General features: G+C 44.9%; 1 protein-coding gene across 5 annotated transcripts in view; it reads left to right on the plus strand.

Annotated features, from left to right (window-relative positions):
* Window positions 1–18606, plus strand: part of LOC126473185 (rab11 family-interacting protein 4) — a 939113-nt gene that overhangs the window by 655249 nt on the left and 265258 nt on the right. For 4 of the 5 annotated variants that reach the window (XM_050100073.1, XM_050100074.1, XM_050100075.1 and 1 more), the window contains 2 exons: window positions 9850–10000; window positions 17004–17093. In XM_050100073.1, the coding sequence (XP_049956030.1) occupies window positions 9850–10000; window positions 17004–17093 (241 nt within the window). The remainder of the gene's footprint in view (window positions 1–9849; window positions 10001–17003; window positions 17094–18606) is intronic. The other variant, XM_050100076.1, reaches the window with a different exon arrangement.

The raw sequence follows: 18606 nt of genomic DNA on the forward strand, positions 1-18606 counted from the left end.
CCAGAACCTGTTTTTCCACCTGGACAATTACAAGGGGCTTTTTCACAAGTCCGCAAATTCAGTGGTATTTTTGTTTGTGCTAAAGACACGTGTGGCCAAAAGGTAAACAATGAGCACGTTATAACTGCTAAAAAACTTTGTAAAACACATAAGTTTCGCCGGCCGAGTTGGCCGAGCGGTTCTAGGCGCTACAGTCTGGAACCGCGCGACCGCTGCGGTCGCAGGTTCGAATCCTGCCTCGGGCATGAATGTGTGTGATGTCCTTAGGTTAGTTAGGTTTAAGTAGTTCTAAGTTCTAGGGGGCTAATGACCATACAAGTTAAGTCCCATAGTGCTCAGAGCCAACTATAAGTTTCAAAAATAAAATTAATTTGACGAAGACAAATTATGGTTTTTATTTTTCTTTACAATTAACCATATTATATACAATGAAATCGATTTCTTAGAGTGGAACTCATATTTGCTAGTTCTGTTCAAACTGTAACGCTTTTTATTAATATACATGCCTTTACTTATTTCTCCATTACTATACTTTGTATCAGTGACTGATCAGGGTTGTGTGAGAATCAACGGTTTAACTAGTTTATGCTAAGAAACGGATACAAAATAAACTATGTACATCGAGGGAATGATCACGTGTATAATATTCTTCAGATCTGTGTAGCATTGTCGTAACAAACAGATGGCACTTAAGAAAGTAAGTAAAATAACTTCATTATTTCCGTTACCAGAGTAACTGGGGTCGCAGTTTGTAACGTGATCCATACATCAACAAGTTCCTTTCGGAAAAAAATTATTTGTATACGTAAAGATACTATGTCTAATACAGTTTAAAATGTTGCAACTGCGACTAGAAGTAATGTAAGCAGAACTGAAATCAGGGCCTCTATAGCTGTTCATAATATGACAGGAAGCCGGCCGCTGGTGGCCGAGCGGTTCTGGCGCTACAGTCTGGAACCGCGCGACCGCTACGGTCGCAGGTTCGAATCCTGCCTCGGGCATGGATGTGTGTGTTGTCCTTAGGTTAGTTAGGTTTAAGTAGTTCTAAGTTCTAGGGGACTTATGACCTCAGCAGTTGAGTCCCATAGTGCTCAGAGCCATTTGAACCATTTTTGAATATGACAGGAAACTGACAAATTAAAATAAATATCATAAACATAACTACGTACATCAAGGTAAAGCAGACATTTATGGTTTTCATGGAGCGATGAAACTTTATACGGCCGGCCGGAGTGGCCAAGCGGTTCTAGGCGCTACAGTCTGGAGCCGAGCGACCGCTACGGTCGCAGGTTGGAATCCTGCCTCGGGCATGGATGTGTGTGATGTTCTTAGGTTAGTTAGGTTTAATTAGTTCTAAGTTCTAGGCGACTGATGACCTCAGAAGTTAAGTCGCATAGTGCTCAGAGCCATTTGAACCAAACTTTATACAAGTTAATCAGAATTGCAGACACACACACACACACACACACACACACACACACACACTCACTCACAAAGCCAACAATGAGGTGATCAAAGTCACTGAATACTAATATCGTGTCAGGCCTCCTTTTGTTTTGCCCGGCGTAGTGCAGTAGCTCGACGTGGCAAGGACTCAACAAGTCGTTGGAAGTCCCCTGCAGAAACATTGAGCCACGCTGCCATTGTCGCCGTACATAACTGCGAAAGTGTTGCCGGTGCAGGATGTTGTGCACGATCTCAGCTCTCAATTGTGTCCCATAAATGTTCGATGGGATTCAAGTCGGGCGATCTGGGTGGCCAAATGAATCGCTCGAATTGTCCATAATGTCAGTCAAACCAGTCGCGAACAGTTGTGGCCATGTGACATGAATGGCTGCAAATGGTCTCCAATTAGCCAGACATAACCATTTCCAGTCAGTGATCGGTTCAATTGAACCGGAGGACACAGGACCCAGTACATTTCATATAAAAACAGCCACACCATTTTGGGGTCACAACCAGCTTGCACAGTGCTTTGTTAACAACATGGGTCCATGACTTCATGAGGTCTGCGCCGCACTCAAAGCCGTCTTTTTTTTTCCCTTGAGGCCCGCCAAGAATTCCTCTCTTGTGCTAACCTCTTCATCTCAGAGTAGCACTTGCAACTTACGTCCTCAATTATTTGCTGGATGTATTCCAATCTCTGTCTTCCTGTACAGTTTTTGCCCTCTACAGCTCCCTCTAGTGCCATGGAAGCCATTCCCTCATGTCTTAACAGATGCCCTATCACCCTGTCCCTTCTCTTTATCAGTGTTTTCCACATATTCCTTTCCTCTCCGATTCTGCGTAGAACCTCCTCATTCATTACCTTATCAGTCCACCTAATTTTCAACATTCGTCTATAGCACCACATCTCAAATGCTTCGATTCTCTTCTGTTCCGGTTTTCCCACAGTCCATGTTTCACTGCCATACAATGCTATACTCCAGACGTACATCCTCAAATTAAGGCCGGTATTTGATATTAGTAGAATTCTCTCGGCCAGAAATGCCTTTTTTGCCATACCTAATCTGCTTCTGATGGCCTCCTTGCTCCCTCCGTCATCGGTTATTTTACTGCCTAGGTAGCAGAAACCGCCAACTTCATCTACTTCGTGACCATCAATCCTGATGTTAAGTTTCTCGTTGTCCTCATTTCTGCTACTTCTCATTACCTTCGTCTTTCTTCGATTTACTCTCAATCCATACTGTGTACTCAATAGACTGTTCATTCCGTTCAGCCGATCATGTAATTCTTCTTCACTTTCACTCGGGATAGCAATGTCATCAGCGAATAGTATCATTTATATCTTTCACCTTGAATTTTAATTCCGCTCTTGAACCTTTCTTTTATTTCCATCATTGCTCCCTCGATGGACAGATTGAACAGTAGGGGCGAAAGGCTACATTCTTGTCTTACACCCTTTTTGATACTAACACTTCGTTATTGGTCGTCCAAACAAGTGAAATCGGGACTCATCTTACTAGGCCACGGTTTTGCAGTCGCCTACGGTGCAGCCGATACGGTCAAGAGCCTAGGGGAGGCGGCGACGTTGTGCTGTTAGGAAATGCAGTCGCTTAGGTCGTCTGCTGCCAATAGCCATTAACGCCAAATTTCGCCGCACTGTCCTAACGGATACGTTCGTCGTACGTCGCACGTTGATTTCTGCAGTCCTTTCACGCAGTGTTACTTGTCTGTTAGCACTAAAAACTCTACGCAAACGCCGCTGCTCTCGGTCGTTAAGTGAGGACCGTCGGCCACAGTATTGTCCGCGTACCGAGAGGTAATGTCTGAAATTTGATATTCTCGGCACACTTTTGAAACTGTGGATCTCGGAATACAGAATTCCCTAACGATTTCCAAAATGGAATGTCTCATATGTCTAGTTCCAACTAACATTTCGCGTTCAAAGCCTGATAATACCCCGTCGTGCGGCCATAAACACGTCGGAAACCCTTTCAAATGAATCACCTGAGTACAAAAGGACAGAGCCAAAGCTCTGTCCTTTTATGCATTGTGCACTCTATTCTACCACCATCTACATATGTGCATATTGCTGTTCCATGAGTTCTGTCACCTCAGTGTATATCGACATGTCAATAATTTCCTAAGTTTCCGGGTTGTCGCTCTCGTGCTGCCGCACGAACAATAAAGACAATTATCGTTGCAGAAAATTTTCAAAATGACCACCTTCGGTTTGAATGGAATATCTAGTCATTGTCTTGTAGATTCCCGCATTCGAAAACCCGCACATGTTCGTCAGGTTCACTGAAATCTGTCCTGTATGTGCTCACGGTGTCTGTCAAATAAAAATCTAAGGGATTTAACTCTGGGAAACGCGTAGGCTTTTCGGGTGGACCCGTGCGGTCTACTTATTACATACTTTAAATGGTTCAAATGGCTCTGAGCATTATGGGACTTAACATCTGAGGTCATCAGTCCCCTAGACTTAGAACTACGTAGACCCTACTAACCTAAGGACATCACACACATCCATGCCCGAGGCAGGATTCGAACCTGCGACCGCAGCACCAGCTTGACTCCGGACTGAAGCGCCTAGAACCGCTCGGCCACAGATGCCGGCTATTACACATTAAAAATTACTCTCTCAAGACATACCTGACAACGTCTCTAAAATACGATTTCATGCATAAATGAAATTCTGTACCTCGTCTAACATATTCCAACACTTAATCAACTTGTTCTTAAGAAATCTGTGTAGGAGAGGAGTAATTATCCACCCACCAAGCAAAACAAGCACTATTAAACTGTCACCATTTATTTCTGCCCACAGCGTTGACGACGATTAGGCACTGTCCTGGCATATGGATAAGGTGAGACGTTTCTTCAGCCCTATGTCGATGTGTTATGCTCTGAGATATCCAGTATATGTATTTTCGATGAAGCAGCATTACGTAAGAGTCTCTTCTTCCCAGTTTCTATGCTCAGGTGTTATCCTGAATCCTACCGAAGCTTTTTGCGATTAGCAAATGCCTCGTTTCATTAAATTTCTGTGAAAGATGGGGTTTTATTAGTTGGTTGTCTCTTGTCTATATCCGCCAAGCTTTTGGTCAGTCCGAGGGTGCACTGAACTGGCTTTTCCCCTTTGTTAGAAAAATAGTCAATCGAGGAGGTGCAAAAGAATAACAAGGTCCATCTAAGTGAAATCTAATATTTCATGCATTGAGTTAGTACATAGGATCCCCACAACGTAAGATGCCGCAACTGCTTTTCCTAAGCGACCATCAACGTAGACACAAATCAAGAATTACAAACGCGTTTTCTGGTGTACTCTCTGCGGCGGATTAGATATGATAGCATTTTCTAATACAACGTAGCAGCCGCTTTCTAGAGGTTTCTGCAAGGAGGAAACGTGGAAGGGAGGGAAGAAGGAGAGAAGATTGCAGATTGAAATCGCGTGAACTGTTAAGTCTGTAGAGACGCAAGGAATTGCATGAGAACGGAATACCTCACGATGCTATCGTCGGTTAAAATTTTCTCGAATTCTTAATACGTCAGATTTTAATGAATATGAGAGATTTCGACTGTTTTCTCCGTCTCCATAACCTGGAGGAAGTCGTTTGAAGCTTGAATCCTTATTAGTATCTGATGCGGCAAGAAAACCGAGAATATGCCTATGTTTAATCCAAATAATTGCAGGGAAATCATCTGACATTAGCTTAACCTACGACAGTCTCCTATAATGACGGTAGTTCAAGTGGAGAGACTGTTTACTTTCGCAGTCATATTAAGCTGACTGAAGCGTCTCTGCAGACAGTCATATTCTTAGACAGTGAGTCCCTGAGGGAGAACCACTCAGAAAGAAAACAAAAATTAAAATAAAACTGTGGGGTCCTTGTGGAGGACCAAACGGTGCCTTGTGATCGATCAGTTCCTGACGATTTTCATGGAGGTTTTTAAGACAACGACACAAAGTGACACACATTAATATGACCATCCGTCCATCTGCTGGTGATACTGGAAAAAGGAAACAGAAATTGGAAAAAGGAAACTTTTGAAACACCCAATAAAAATAGAAAATCTCCAAAAAAAAATTATTTACAGAAATCGGACCACTCCAAAATGCCTTTTAAGAGACAATAATCCGAATTATCTACTTCCAGTAAATAGTGCCCTCCTAGACGTATGAATTTTTCCAATCTGCTCTTGAGTGGTGCAACATCTCAGGCAGGATACCACGAAATTCGTCTTCAGTTCCTTGTTTTAGTTTATCCAGTGACCTTCAACGGGTCGTGTAGACCCGACTTGAGGTGTACCCAAAAGAAAAAATCACAAAGGGACAAATCCGGTGATCTTGGGGGCCTGTAAATGCCACCTTATGTTGAGACGCCACAGTTACCGAACAGTTCTCGCACAGCTGCCACTGACTGCCTTGCAGTTGTGTGATGTCAGACCGTCCTGTTGAAACCAGGTTTTGTGATGTTGTGGAATACTGATCAACGCAGCCGCAGCAAAAAAGTGTAACATCTCAACATACCGATCCGAAGTGAAAGTCACTGTGACCCGCTCTTCATTTTCGAAAAATTACGTCCGATGACCCCGTGTGACGAAACTGTACACCATACTGTGACGTTTCTGATGTGTAAAGGACATTCATGCACTTCATTAGGGTTGCTGTCTGCCCAGTAATGGTATTTGCTGCTTATTCACGAAACATGTGGGATGAATATTGGTCTCACCTATTGGTTCAAATGGTTCTGAGCCCTATGGGACTTAACATCTCAGGTCATCAGTCCCCTAGAACTTAGAACTACTTAAACCTAACTAACTTAAGGACAAATGGTTCAAATGGCTCTGAGCACTATGCGACTTAACTTCTGAGGTCATCAGTCGCCTAGAACTTAGAACTAATTAAACCTAACTAACCTAAAGACTTCACACACATCCATGCCCGAGGCAGGATTCGAACCTGCGACCGTAGCGGTCGCTCGGCTCCAGACTGTAGCGCCTAGAACCGCACGGCCACTCCGGCCGGCTAACCTAAGGACATCACACACACCCATGCCCGAGGCAGGATTTGATCCTGCGACCGTAGCGGCCGCGCGGTTCCAGACTGAAGTGCCTAGAATTGCTCGGCCACACCGGCTGGCTGGTCTCATCTATCATCCACGTTTTAGTCGCTCTGTTTTGAGTGTTTCTCCAGGTAGTTGATAGTTGAAGGTTGGGGAGATAACATCGATGTTGCAGGTGGTTATAGATGTTGGCCACTGATGAATCGTGTATACGGATGGTGCCCCCTCAGCGCCAGCTAAGGCCTGAAGATGGTGCACTGAAGCACCGAAACTGGTAGCCATGTAATAAATGACATCATAAGGATGGCTGTAGGTGTTCCATTTTATTACATATTGCAAAATGATTTAGATAAGATATCTGTTTGGTGCGAAAAGTGTCAATCGACTCTAAATAATGAAAAGTCTGAAGTCATCCACTTGAGTACTAAAAGAAATCAGCTAACCTTCTGCTGAACGATAAATCATACAAGTCCAAAGGCTGTAAATTGAAGTAAATAGTTAGCGATTGAAATAACGAATAACTTAAACTGGAACGACCACATAGATGATTTGTGGGGAAAGCAAACCAAATATTGCTATTTACTGGCAGAACACTTACAAAGTGCAACAGGTTCTACTAAAGAGACTGCCTACACCACGCTTGTCCGCCCTCTTCTGGAGTATTGCTCTGCACTGTGGAATCCCCCTCAGATGACACAGACGGAGGACATACAAAGTTCAAAGAAAGGCAGCATGTTTTGTATTATCGCGAAAAAGGGGATGGAGTGCCTCGGACACGATACATGAATTGGGGCGGTAATTAATAAAACAAAAGCGTTTTTTCTCGTGGCAGGGTATTGTCTTGAAATTTCAATCACCAACTGTCTCCTCAGATTGCGAAAATATTTTTTTGGCGCCTACCTACGTAGGGAGAAATAATCATCGTAATAAGGTAAGAGAAACCAGAGGTCACACAGAAATATTTAAGTCCTCGTTTTTCTTGCGCGTCGTTCGAGAATGGAACAGTAGAGAAACAGCTTGAAGATGGTTCGATGAACTCTCTGACGGGCACTTAATTGTGAACTGCGGAGTAGATATAGATGTAGATGTTGGGACACTCTTCCCGCAGCTGCTTGCTTACAAACTGAACGCCGTTGGCTCAGTAAGACTCAAACGTATGCACCTTCGGTTTTCTGTGGACTACGAGCACATCTAGGACGTACTGATGGTTTCTTTTTTAGATCAGATCCCATCTCTTCCGAATTTTTAATCCATGTTTTTATTGCATGTTTCGAGGGAACCGGAGTGTGACACCCTAAGTTAAAAAAATTGTCGGCGCTCCCTCTGCACACTTTCATTGTTTTTGTAAATTTTATAGCAAAGAATGATGTTGACCGTTCTACTGATTCATGAATTTTACATGGTGTAACGATACTTTGATTTCTTTTCCTATGTACGTCAAATGATGCTTGAAGTTATATACATATATTGTATTATACATACTATTTGCCGGTCGCAGTGGCCGAGCGGTTCTAGGCGCTTCAGTCCGGAACCGCGCGACTGCTACGGTCGCAGGTTCGAATCCTGCCTCGGACATGGATGTGTGTGATGTCCTTAGGTTAGTCAGGTTTAAGTAGTTCTAAATTCTAGGGAACTGATGACGTCATATGTTAAGTCACGTAGTGCTCAGAGCCATTTTTGAACATACTATTTATTATCTGTAATTGAATGATCCTTTATACACATGGCTAGAGAAGACAAACGTGATGTATGTCAGTAACTGCGGTAAAATTCAACAAAACGTTGTCTCTGAATTTGTGTATGTTGTTCATCACTTGTCTTTGATAAACTCTCTTTCTCTTGTCTTCTTCTTTAGCCAGCCTAGTCTCCTGTCCTGGCCATTGCTAGTGTAAGAATTTGTGGTTATTAGGTAATAATACTTGCATTAAGTGAAAATGGTATACGTGTATTTAACACTAATTACTATCATTTTCATAGCTGACAGACCAGATGTTAGTGTTTCTGTAAGCACCCGTAACGCTTCCCGGAATAACGGGTTGCAGACAAACAACTAGAAGCCATTTTCTACATATCATGCAGATCGCTACTGTTTCAGAGCGTGCAGTTATTACTTCGTTACGAAGTACGACATTCAAGGGCGGGTAAAGTTGGCGCAACTGTATTCAGGCGGTCATGAATTAGAAATTGCGAGCCTCTTATTCTGGCAATGAAGTATTAGTCTAAATACTCTCATTCTCAAAATATAAATAATTTTCTTTACCAATGAAATCTTCGTCTCGGTTGGAGACGGGAAGGTGTCGTTGTTGAGTGACTGTAGGAAGATACAAGATGACTTGGACAGGATTTGTGATTGGTGTAAAGAATGGCAGCTAACTCTAAATATAGATAAATGTAAATTAATGCAGATGAATAGGAAAAAGAATCCCGTAATGTTTGAATACTCCATTAGTAGTGTAGTTCTGTACACAGTCACGTCGGTTAAATATTTGGGCTAAGATTGCAGAGCAATATGAAGTGGGACAAGGACGTAATGGCAGTTGTGGGGAAGGCGGATAGTCGTCTTCGGTTCATTAGTAGACTTTTGGGAAGATGTGGTTCATCTGTAAAGGAGACCCCTTATAAAACACTAATACGACCTATTCTTGAGTACTGTTCGAGCGTTTGGGATCCCCATCAGTTCGGATTGAGTGAGGACATAGAAGCAATTCAGAGGCGGGCTGCTAGATTTGTTACTGGTAGGTCTGATCATCACGCGAGTGTTACGGAAATTCTTCAGGAACTCGGGTGGGAGTCTCTGGAGGAAAGGAGGCGTTCTTTTCGTGAATCGCTACTGAGGAAATTTAGAGAAGCAGCATTTTAGGCTGAATGCAGTACAGTTTTACTGCTGCCAACTTATATTTTGCTGAAAGACCACAAAGATAAGAGAGATTAGGCGTCGTACAGAGGCATATAGGCAGTCATTTTTCCCTCGTTCTGTTTGGGAGTGGAACAGGGAGAGAAGATGCTAGTTGTGGTATGAGGTACCCTCCGCCACGCACCGTATGGTGGATTGCGGAGTATGTATGTAGATGTAGATGTAGAGGGAAAGCTATAATGGAGAGATTGTTTACAGTTCAGAGGTCCCTGTTCCGCAGTGCTGCCAATTGTATATGGCTGCCACTACTTATTTCAAAAGCTGCATGTGCGAATAGGAATTGCTCGTATTTCGTAATTTCTGTGATTTAGTCGAATTAAAGTGGAATATTTGCGAAGAGCCACTTGCTGCATTGAGTTTTCGCGCGTACCCGGCCAGTACCACATGTCTCCCGCTGACGAGCGGCGCCCTGCACTGTTGCAGGTGACGAGGGCAGGATGGTGGAGCCGCCCAGCTTCCTGCTGACTAGCCACGACGACGCCCCGCCCCTCGCCGTCGCGACGCCGCCCGCCTCCACGGACGACGCCGACTCCGCCCTCGGAGGCAGCACCTCGCCGGAGCTCAACGGAAAGAGGTCAGCACGGCCAGCTTGCGTTCCTTCTGTAAGACGTCGTGGTCCCCTGACCTTCAGTGCTTACATATTCCACCCTCACAACCATATTCCGCACATCAAGACGCTTCATTCGAACCCAAACTCGATAAGATAAAGTCAATGTTGTATGAGTTCATGTAAACGATATGCAAACAACAAGTGCGCACTGAGGTTGAGATACTCGAGGCTGGCGTACACACACTCACATTCAAGACACGACGGCCACAAGAGCTTTTAGTTCGGGAGAGGCGGACCGCACGCCGGGAGGCCGGTCCCTCCAGAGGATGATTCAGCCTATCTACGTCGGACAGCGACTGCCCGTGGAGCGGACAGCGTTTGCCCGAGTGAAAGGGGAGAACGACCCCGTGTTCGGCTTAAAAGCAAATTCCGCTACGCTGTGTGGGAGCGCCCAGCCTGCACATTCTTTACAAACATAGCACGCAGTTTCAGAAGTTTTCGCAGGGAGATAGTAAACGCCAAACGCCGATGCTTCAGATTTCCGGATTGGTCGCCTTAAACGAAACGTCATTCTCCCGCCTTGAGCTGAAGGAGTAATGGAAGAGACCGAAAGATATACCCCTTCACGTCTGGCGTGGAGAGGGGCCGTTCCGATGTCGCTCTTGGAGCGAGAACACGTAACGAGAGCGTGTGCGCTCTTATGTGTACTCAAAGAGCGAGGAACAAGTCTCTCCTCAGTACTCCACTGGGAGAGCATCTCTGTCGAGAGCGAATCGGAGTGCGACTCTATATTGAGTCCTTGCAATTCAGCGTTGTTCACTGTGTTGGCCACCACACTTATTGTGCGGTGCGGACGGACAGAGTTATAGTTAAACACCTGTGAGCGAATTTTTGAGTGGCATCGCGATGGACTGGTTATCTGACTAGTGTACCACACCAATAGTTAGACTAGGGGAGAATAGGAGTCCTTGACTTCATCAAGGCGTAGGGAGAGTTTGATTGGCAAGGGTCAATCCAGATAGAACGAGAGTTATGTTATTTGTCAGCAGCGAGCGGCGCAGACAGCAGTCCTCGCAGCTTACGGTATTGCGCGCTACAGCTCTTGCGAGCCCCATATTTCCTCCACAACAGTACACTTCACTGCATTTCACACGCGACAGCCTCGACCGTACCTAGCAACATTCTAACCGATAATCATTCAAGTTGAGTAGGCGCAGCTCTCAGCCATTCTGCCAAGTCAATAACAATCGTAAACTTTATATAGAAATTTCATTAGCGAATCCTATCCTTAAGAGGTAACTTCACATTCCGAAAAGAACCCGGAAATAACTTGTTCAGTTCATAACTAAAAGTGCCATTGTGATTTCTCAGAACTTTTTGCAAAATAAATAATAGTTTCATGTTTTTCTTACACTAACTAGCACTACTCCAGTACCCAAGTATCCCACTAGTTACATAAGAAATTTTGTGAATTTTTGTGTCATTTCCTTACAGCAGACGACTCCAGAAGATATTTAGTGCTGAAAGTTTTTCAGGTATTTCTCTTTAGAACGTTAGGAGCGTCTGTCTGACTTCTGTAGTGGTGTGGAGGTGGAAATTACATCTTGCAGGAGCCACAGGGTAAAGGGTACATCTCAGATTAATCCATTCTGCAGAATGACAGAATAGCACCCACACGCTCACACTTCTAGTCGCTGAGCGACCTCTACGATCGTAGATGGCTTACTAGCCACGTTGAAATAGTGTTCTCGGAGTCGACCAAAGGAAACATTATCGATGTGCTCTTTCTGGTGACCCTGTCCCTGTAGTACTTATGGCGTCGCGATGTGCATTGACGATTAGTAAGCTGTAAACTTTTTCTGCCTGCTCTTACTGGCCCTTTGTCCTAAAGAAGGCGTTCCCATGCTGTCATCCCGTGATCCTCATACAGGCAACCTCCATTACGCGCATGTTCTTTTTGTAGGTCGTAAAAATCATCCACCAATCTGTGAATTGTTAAAGTCATTTCCCATACACTAGTCACAATGAAATTTTATATTCTCTTTTAGAATAACAGTAGGTAACTGCTGTACGGCTTTCAGTCCTGTGTTGTTGTCCGAAGGCTGGTTTGATGCAACTCACCACGCTAATCTGCAACTGTACCTAATGGGTACTACTAATGTAGTTACTCTCCTAATTAGCACCCCAAACCTGTGGTTACTCGTGCTTTAGGTACTTGGACGATTCATGAAAAGCTCGATGCCGTCATAGGGTCGAGCTACACGCCTCTGCTCTCACGCCCCGCAGCTGATTCGCAGCCAGTAAAACCTATAACTGTGATCCTGCAGTCGAATAGTCTGTGCATGGCTTGAACTGAGAGTTAATGAAATACACAGAAATACAAAATCAAATTAAATGAATAACTGAATGACAAGAGTTCTCTTCTAATGTCTGTAATTGATGTAGATTACTAAGAATTACGTTAAATTATGTTTATTCAGGAAAGAACATCTCAAATAGACGTCAAGAGGTCCTACAATATTCAGTTAAAATACAGACAGAAAATATGCTTATCAAATGCGGTAAAGTTACGTTGAGAATATCACCAGAACAGTCATCAAAGACACGTGAAAACTAAGTCAATTTCGTAATTACAATAATTCACCAGCTTAAAACAGTTCGAAGTTCAATGTGATGACGAGTAGGAAACCATACTCTGTCTATCCTCGGTTCTGTAACACAAGCGGAAAAAGTTAAGACTCCTACTCCGGCTGCACCTCCAGACCTCTCGAAATACACTACTGCCCATTAAAATTACTAAACCAAAATGAATGCAGATGATAAACGGGTATTCATTGGACAAATATGTTATACTACAACTGACACGTTATTACATTTTCACGCAATTTGGGTGCATAGATCCTGAGAAATCAGTACCCACAACAACCACCTCTGGCCTTCATAACGGCCTTGATACACCTGGGCATTGGCTCAAACAGAGCTTGCATGGAGTGTACAGGTACAGTTGCCCATGCAACTTCAACACGATACCAGAGTTCATCATGAGTACTGACTGGCGTATTGTGACGATCCAGTTGTTCGGCCACTATTGACCAGACGTTTTCAATTGCTGAGAGATCTGGAGACTGTGCTGGCCAGGACAGCAGTCGAACATTTTCTGTATCCAGAAAGGCCCGTGCAGGACGTATAACATGCGGTCGTGCATTATCCTGCTGAAATGTAGGGTTTCGGAGGGATAGAATGAAGGTTAGAGCCACGGGTCGTAACACATCTGAAATGTAACGTCCACTGTTCAAAGTGCTGTCAGTGCGAACAAGAGGTGACCGAGACGTGTAACCAATGGCATCCCATAACATCACGCCAGATGATACGCTTCCAATGTGCGTTCACCGCGATGTCGCCAAACACAGATGCGACCATCATGATACTGTAAACAGAACCTGGATTCATCCGAAAAAATGACGTTTTGCCATTCGTGCACACAGGTTCGTCGTTGAGTACACCATCGCAGGCGCTCCTGTCTGTGATGCAGCGTCAAGGGTAACCGCAGCCATAGTCTCCGAGCTGATAGTCCATGCTGCTGCAAACGTCATCGAACTGTTCGTGCAGATGGTTGTTGTCTTACAAACGTCCCCATCTGTTGACTCAGGGATCGAGACGTAGCTGCACGATCCGTTACAGCCATGCGGATAAGGTGCCTGTCATCTCGACTACTAGTGATACGAGGCCGTTGCGATCCAGCACGGCTTTCCGTATTACCCTCCTGAACCCGCCGATTCCATATTCGGCTACCATTCATTGGATCTCGACCAACGCGAACAGCAATGTCGCGATACGATAAACCGCAATCGCGATAGGCTACAATCCGACCTTTATCAAAGTCGGAAACGTGATGGTACGCATTTCTCCTCCTTACACGAGGCATCACAACAACGTTTCACCAGGCGACGCGGGTCAACTGCTATTTGTGTATGAGAAATCGATTGGAAACTTTCCTCATGTCAGCACGTTGTAGGTGTCGCCACCGGCGCCAACCTTGTGTGAATGCTCTGAAAAGCTAATCATTTGCATATCACAGCATCTTCTTCCTGTCGGTTAATTTCACGTCTGTAGCACGTCGTTTTCGTGGTGTAGCAATTTTAATGGCCAGTAGTGTATAAAGTGCATTAAGTCGTTAAAGTGTGGTAGCTGTATAACTGAATAACATACGTTACTATGTTTATATGAACTTTTTTGTTTAGTTTTACTCGTAGAACAACATATTAAAATATTTGCATATCTTCGTGAATCACTCTGTATAAAGGTGGAACAGGGAGCCGTGTCGACGTACTGGAGTTGTTCTTTTGTGGGGTTGTTTTCGTCAGCAGCTTCATTATGCCTCGTAGAAGAAAGCAAGCGTCTTTAGAGTACGTTTCGGATTACGACCGAGAAAGAATAGTTGTGTATAAGGATTGCGGATTATCCTTCAGAGAAATCGGTGATCGTGGCGGGCGGAAATGAGCAACTGTGATGATCTGTGACCACTGAATGCAGGAGGGAATGACGGACCGGCGTAACCGATTGCACTCACCTCGTTGCACCACTACAAGTGGTGACAGGCATTTGTGCTCATGGCAGTGATGGACCGCTCTGCCACATCACGAACCAAATCGTAACAAATTCGGTCAGTTCCGCCACAGGCAGTGTCTGCGCGTACCAATCGACGTCGTTTGCAGCAGACTGGACTGCCCGCTAGGCGTCCGTTGCTGCTGGGTCAACGCCACATGCGTTTGCGCCGGCAGTGGAGCGATGAATGACGGACGTGGACAAACAAATGCAACGACGCTGTTTTTACCGATGTATCCCGATTCTGCCTGCACCTCGGTCTGCATCGTCGGATTAGAGTCTTGAGACACCGTGCTGGGATATTGTTTAACTGTTGCCTTATGCCTTGCCATGATGGTCCTGCGCCCGGTATTATGGTTTGGGGTAGTAGGGTTGTATTGGAATCCGGAATCCACTGCCCACCTCCCCTCCCCCCTACCCATTGCTCATTGCCGGTACACTAACCAGCCACCGTTACGTCTCTGAAGTGTTGGAGCCTATGATCCTCTCATATCTTCGGAATTTGCCCACGGCCACAATGGAACAGGATAATGCGCGGCTGCGTGATCACACGTGCCACGCAGTGTTCAAGACTTCCTCGTCGCCGATCGTACTGCATTGCTCCCTTGGACTCTGTTCTCCCGATCTCTCGCCTGTCTAAAATGTCTAGTCGATGATTACGGAACGACTGGCCCGGTATACACCACTTAGTCCTACACCAGATCAGCTTTTGGTAACATGTGGAATCAGCGTGGATTTCTATACCCCAATAACACATCCAGAGCCTCTTTGATTCAATGCCGAGGCGTGTAGCACCGGTTATAGCAAATCAGTTTGGCTGTGGTATCTCCGGTCCTTCTTGGTTTGTCTATTGGGTGGCCAGCAGTGTAATTAACGACGAATGAGCGTGAGAATCTCATTGTGTAATCGTGCAGTGAGTCACTTACATGGCATGAAACACTTATTGTAAGGCATTCGAATTAGATATAACGGAAACAAAATCTTTACTTCCTTCCTCAAGACAAAAAGTTATCGTTTTGTATTGGTTTCCATTTAGCAAATGATAAATTTTCGCATGTGATTAAATTCAATTTGGAGTTGAGGATTCGTCTAAGAGGGAAATTACCGTGTTTTCCGAGTGACTATAGTATTTGTAAATTAATTCTTTCTGCTTCTGTCACTTTCTACTAATATTTATTAGTATCACGCGTTTCGGCAGCATGCTGCCATCATCAGGTGGATTAGAGTTACATGTCCATTAATCTGAAGTAGCCCGGCCGGCTAGCCGCGTGGTCCAGCGCGCTGCTTCCCGAGAGGGAAGGCGTGCCGGTCCCCGGCACGAATCCATCAGTCGGATTAATGTCGAGGTCCGGTGTGCCGGCCAGCCTGTGGATGATTTTTAAGGCGATTGCGGGCTGGTTCCCCTTTTTCCGCCTTAGTTACACTATGTCGGCGATTGCTGCGCAAACACTGTCTCCACGTACGCGTACACCATAATTACTCTACAATGCAATCATTTGGGGTTACACTCGTCTGATATGAAACGTTCCCGGGGGGTCCACTGGAGACCGAACCGCACAAAAACCCTGGAATCGGTGTCGGGCGACGGTGAGGTTGGTTAATTGCTGTGGCCTGTTGTGGGGATGTGAACCACTGAGAGCTACGGCGGGACGAAGCCTCTCCGTCGTTTCTAGGTCCCCGGTTCAAAAAATGGCTCTGAGCACTATGGGACTTAACTGCTGTGGTCATCAGTCCCCTAGAACTACTTAAACCTAACTAACCTAAGGACATCACATAAATCCATGGCCGGGGCAGGATTCGAACCCGCTACCGTAGCGGTCGCGCGGTTCCGGACTGTAGCGCCTAGAACCACTCGGCCAGTTCTGCCGGCTCCCCGGTTCAATACACAATACACGATCTGAAGTATGACGAAGTATGTGTAGTGTAGTATAATGTTTGTGTTGTATGGTGAAGACGATATGAGAAGGGAAGGGTGAACCCTGGTGCCGGCTCATACGTAGCTTACACCTCGCGATTAGCACCAAGGGGGCCGCCAAGCGTAACATGCCCATCCGACGGACGGGTCGTTATCAAATGTCACATGCCTACTAAGAAGTTTGACATTTAAACCAAGAAATTGGCGGAAAATCTGCTAATCAGAATCATTACGCCCCACCTCTCTCTTCCCCTTGCCAGCCAAGTGCTGGGAGTGAAAATCTTTTCCATCACCAGGATTCAAACCGGCTTATCCCCGGGTCAAGCGTCAACTAACAGACGTGCATTAGCGACCTCGGGCACGGAGGCGGGTTACGCTGGGGTAGTGCAGGAAAGAAAAGGTCGCCGCTCTTCCATGCCTATCTATTAACAGTTCGCTATTGTGATCCACGCATAACACGGCACTGCAGCTGGTTTTTAGCGTCGTTGTGTTGGTTTGTACTTGCAGCCAGTGCTCGAGCCTTTCGGACGGAGAGAGCTTCGAGTGCTACGGCGAGAGCGGTGACATCGAGCTGGATGGCGAGGCGCCCCAGGCCAGGTAAGCTATTTCCTCATTTTATAATTACCAGATTAAGTCCAATAAGTAACCCTATTCTGTAGTAGAGTCGGCGAAGGAAGATCACTGACAGCTAACAGCGCTGTTACCATCTTTCAACTGCGAAGCACAAACGGTTTCAGGCGAAAACGGTTGTCGCCTATAGAGCTGCGACAACACTTGGTGTTGCCATACCCGCATACGCTGATCAGCCAGAACATTCCTACCTAATAGCCGGTATGTCCATCTTTGACACGGATAAACCTAACAAAACTCTACCATCTAGTGAGCAAGATGTGTGAGACAGGCGAAATACCCTCAGACTTCAAGAACAATATAATAATTCCAATCCCAAAGAAAGCAGGTGTTGACAGATGTGAAAATTACCGAACTGTCAGTTTAATAAGTCACAGCTGCAAAATACTAACGCGAACTCTTTACAGCTGAATGGAAAAACTGGTAGAAGCCGACCTCGGGGAAGATCAGTTTGGATTCCGTAGAAATATTGGAACACGTGAGGCAATACTGACCTTACGACTTATCTTAGAAAATAGATTAAAACGAAGGCAAACCTATGTTTCTAGCATTTGCAGACTTAGAGAAAGCTTTTGACAATGTTGACTGGAATACTCTCTTTCAAATTCTGAAGGTGGCAGGGGTAAAATACAGGGAGCGAAAGGCTATTTACAATTTGTACAGAAACCAGATGGCAGTTATAAGAGTCGAGGGGCATGAAATGGAAGCAGTGGTTGGGAAGGGAAGGAGACAGGGTTGTAGCCTATCTCCGATGTTATTCAATCTGTATATTGAGCAAGCAGTAAAGGAAACAAAACAAAAATTCAGAGTAGGAATTAAAATCCATGGAGAAGAAATAAAAACTTTGAGGTTCGCCGAGGGCATTGTAATTCCGTCAGAGACAACAAAGCACCTGGAAGAGCAGCTCAACGGAATGGACAGTGTCTTGAAAGGAGGATATAAGATAAAAATCAACAAAAGCCAAACGAGGATAATGGAATGTAATCGAATTAAATCGGGTGATGCTGCGGAAATTAGATTAGGAAATGAGACGCTTAAAGTAGTAAATGAGTTTTGCTGTTTGGGGAGCAAAATAACTGATGATGGTTGAAGTAGAGAGGATATAAAATGTAGACTGGCAATGGCAAGGAAAGCGTTTCTGAAGAAGAGAAGTTTGTTAACTTCGAGTATAGATTTAAGTGTCAGGAAGTCGTTTCTGAGAGTATTTGTATGGAGTGTAACCATGTATCGAAGTGAAACATGGACGATAAATAGTTTAGACAAGAAGAGAATAGAAGCTTTCGAAATGTGGTGCTACAGAAGAGTGCTGAAGATTAGATGGGTAGATCACATAACTAATGAGAAGGTATTGAATAGAATTAGAGAGATGAGAAATTTGTGGCACAACTTGACTAGAACAATGCATCGTTTGGTAGGGCATATAGTATTGGAGGGCAGTGTGGAGGTTAAAAATCGTGGAAAGGGACCAAGAGATGGATAC

This window comes from Schistocerca serialis, chromosome 4 (assembly GCF_023864345.2).
Source record: "Schistocerca serialis cubense isolate TAMUIC-IGC-003099 chromosome 4, iqSchSeri2.2, whole genome shotgun sequence".
Taxonomy (NCBI): Eukaryota; Metazoa; Arthropoda; class Insecta; order Orthoptera; family Acrididae; genus Schistocerca; species Schistocerca serialis.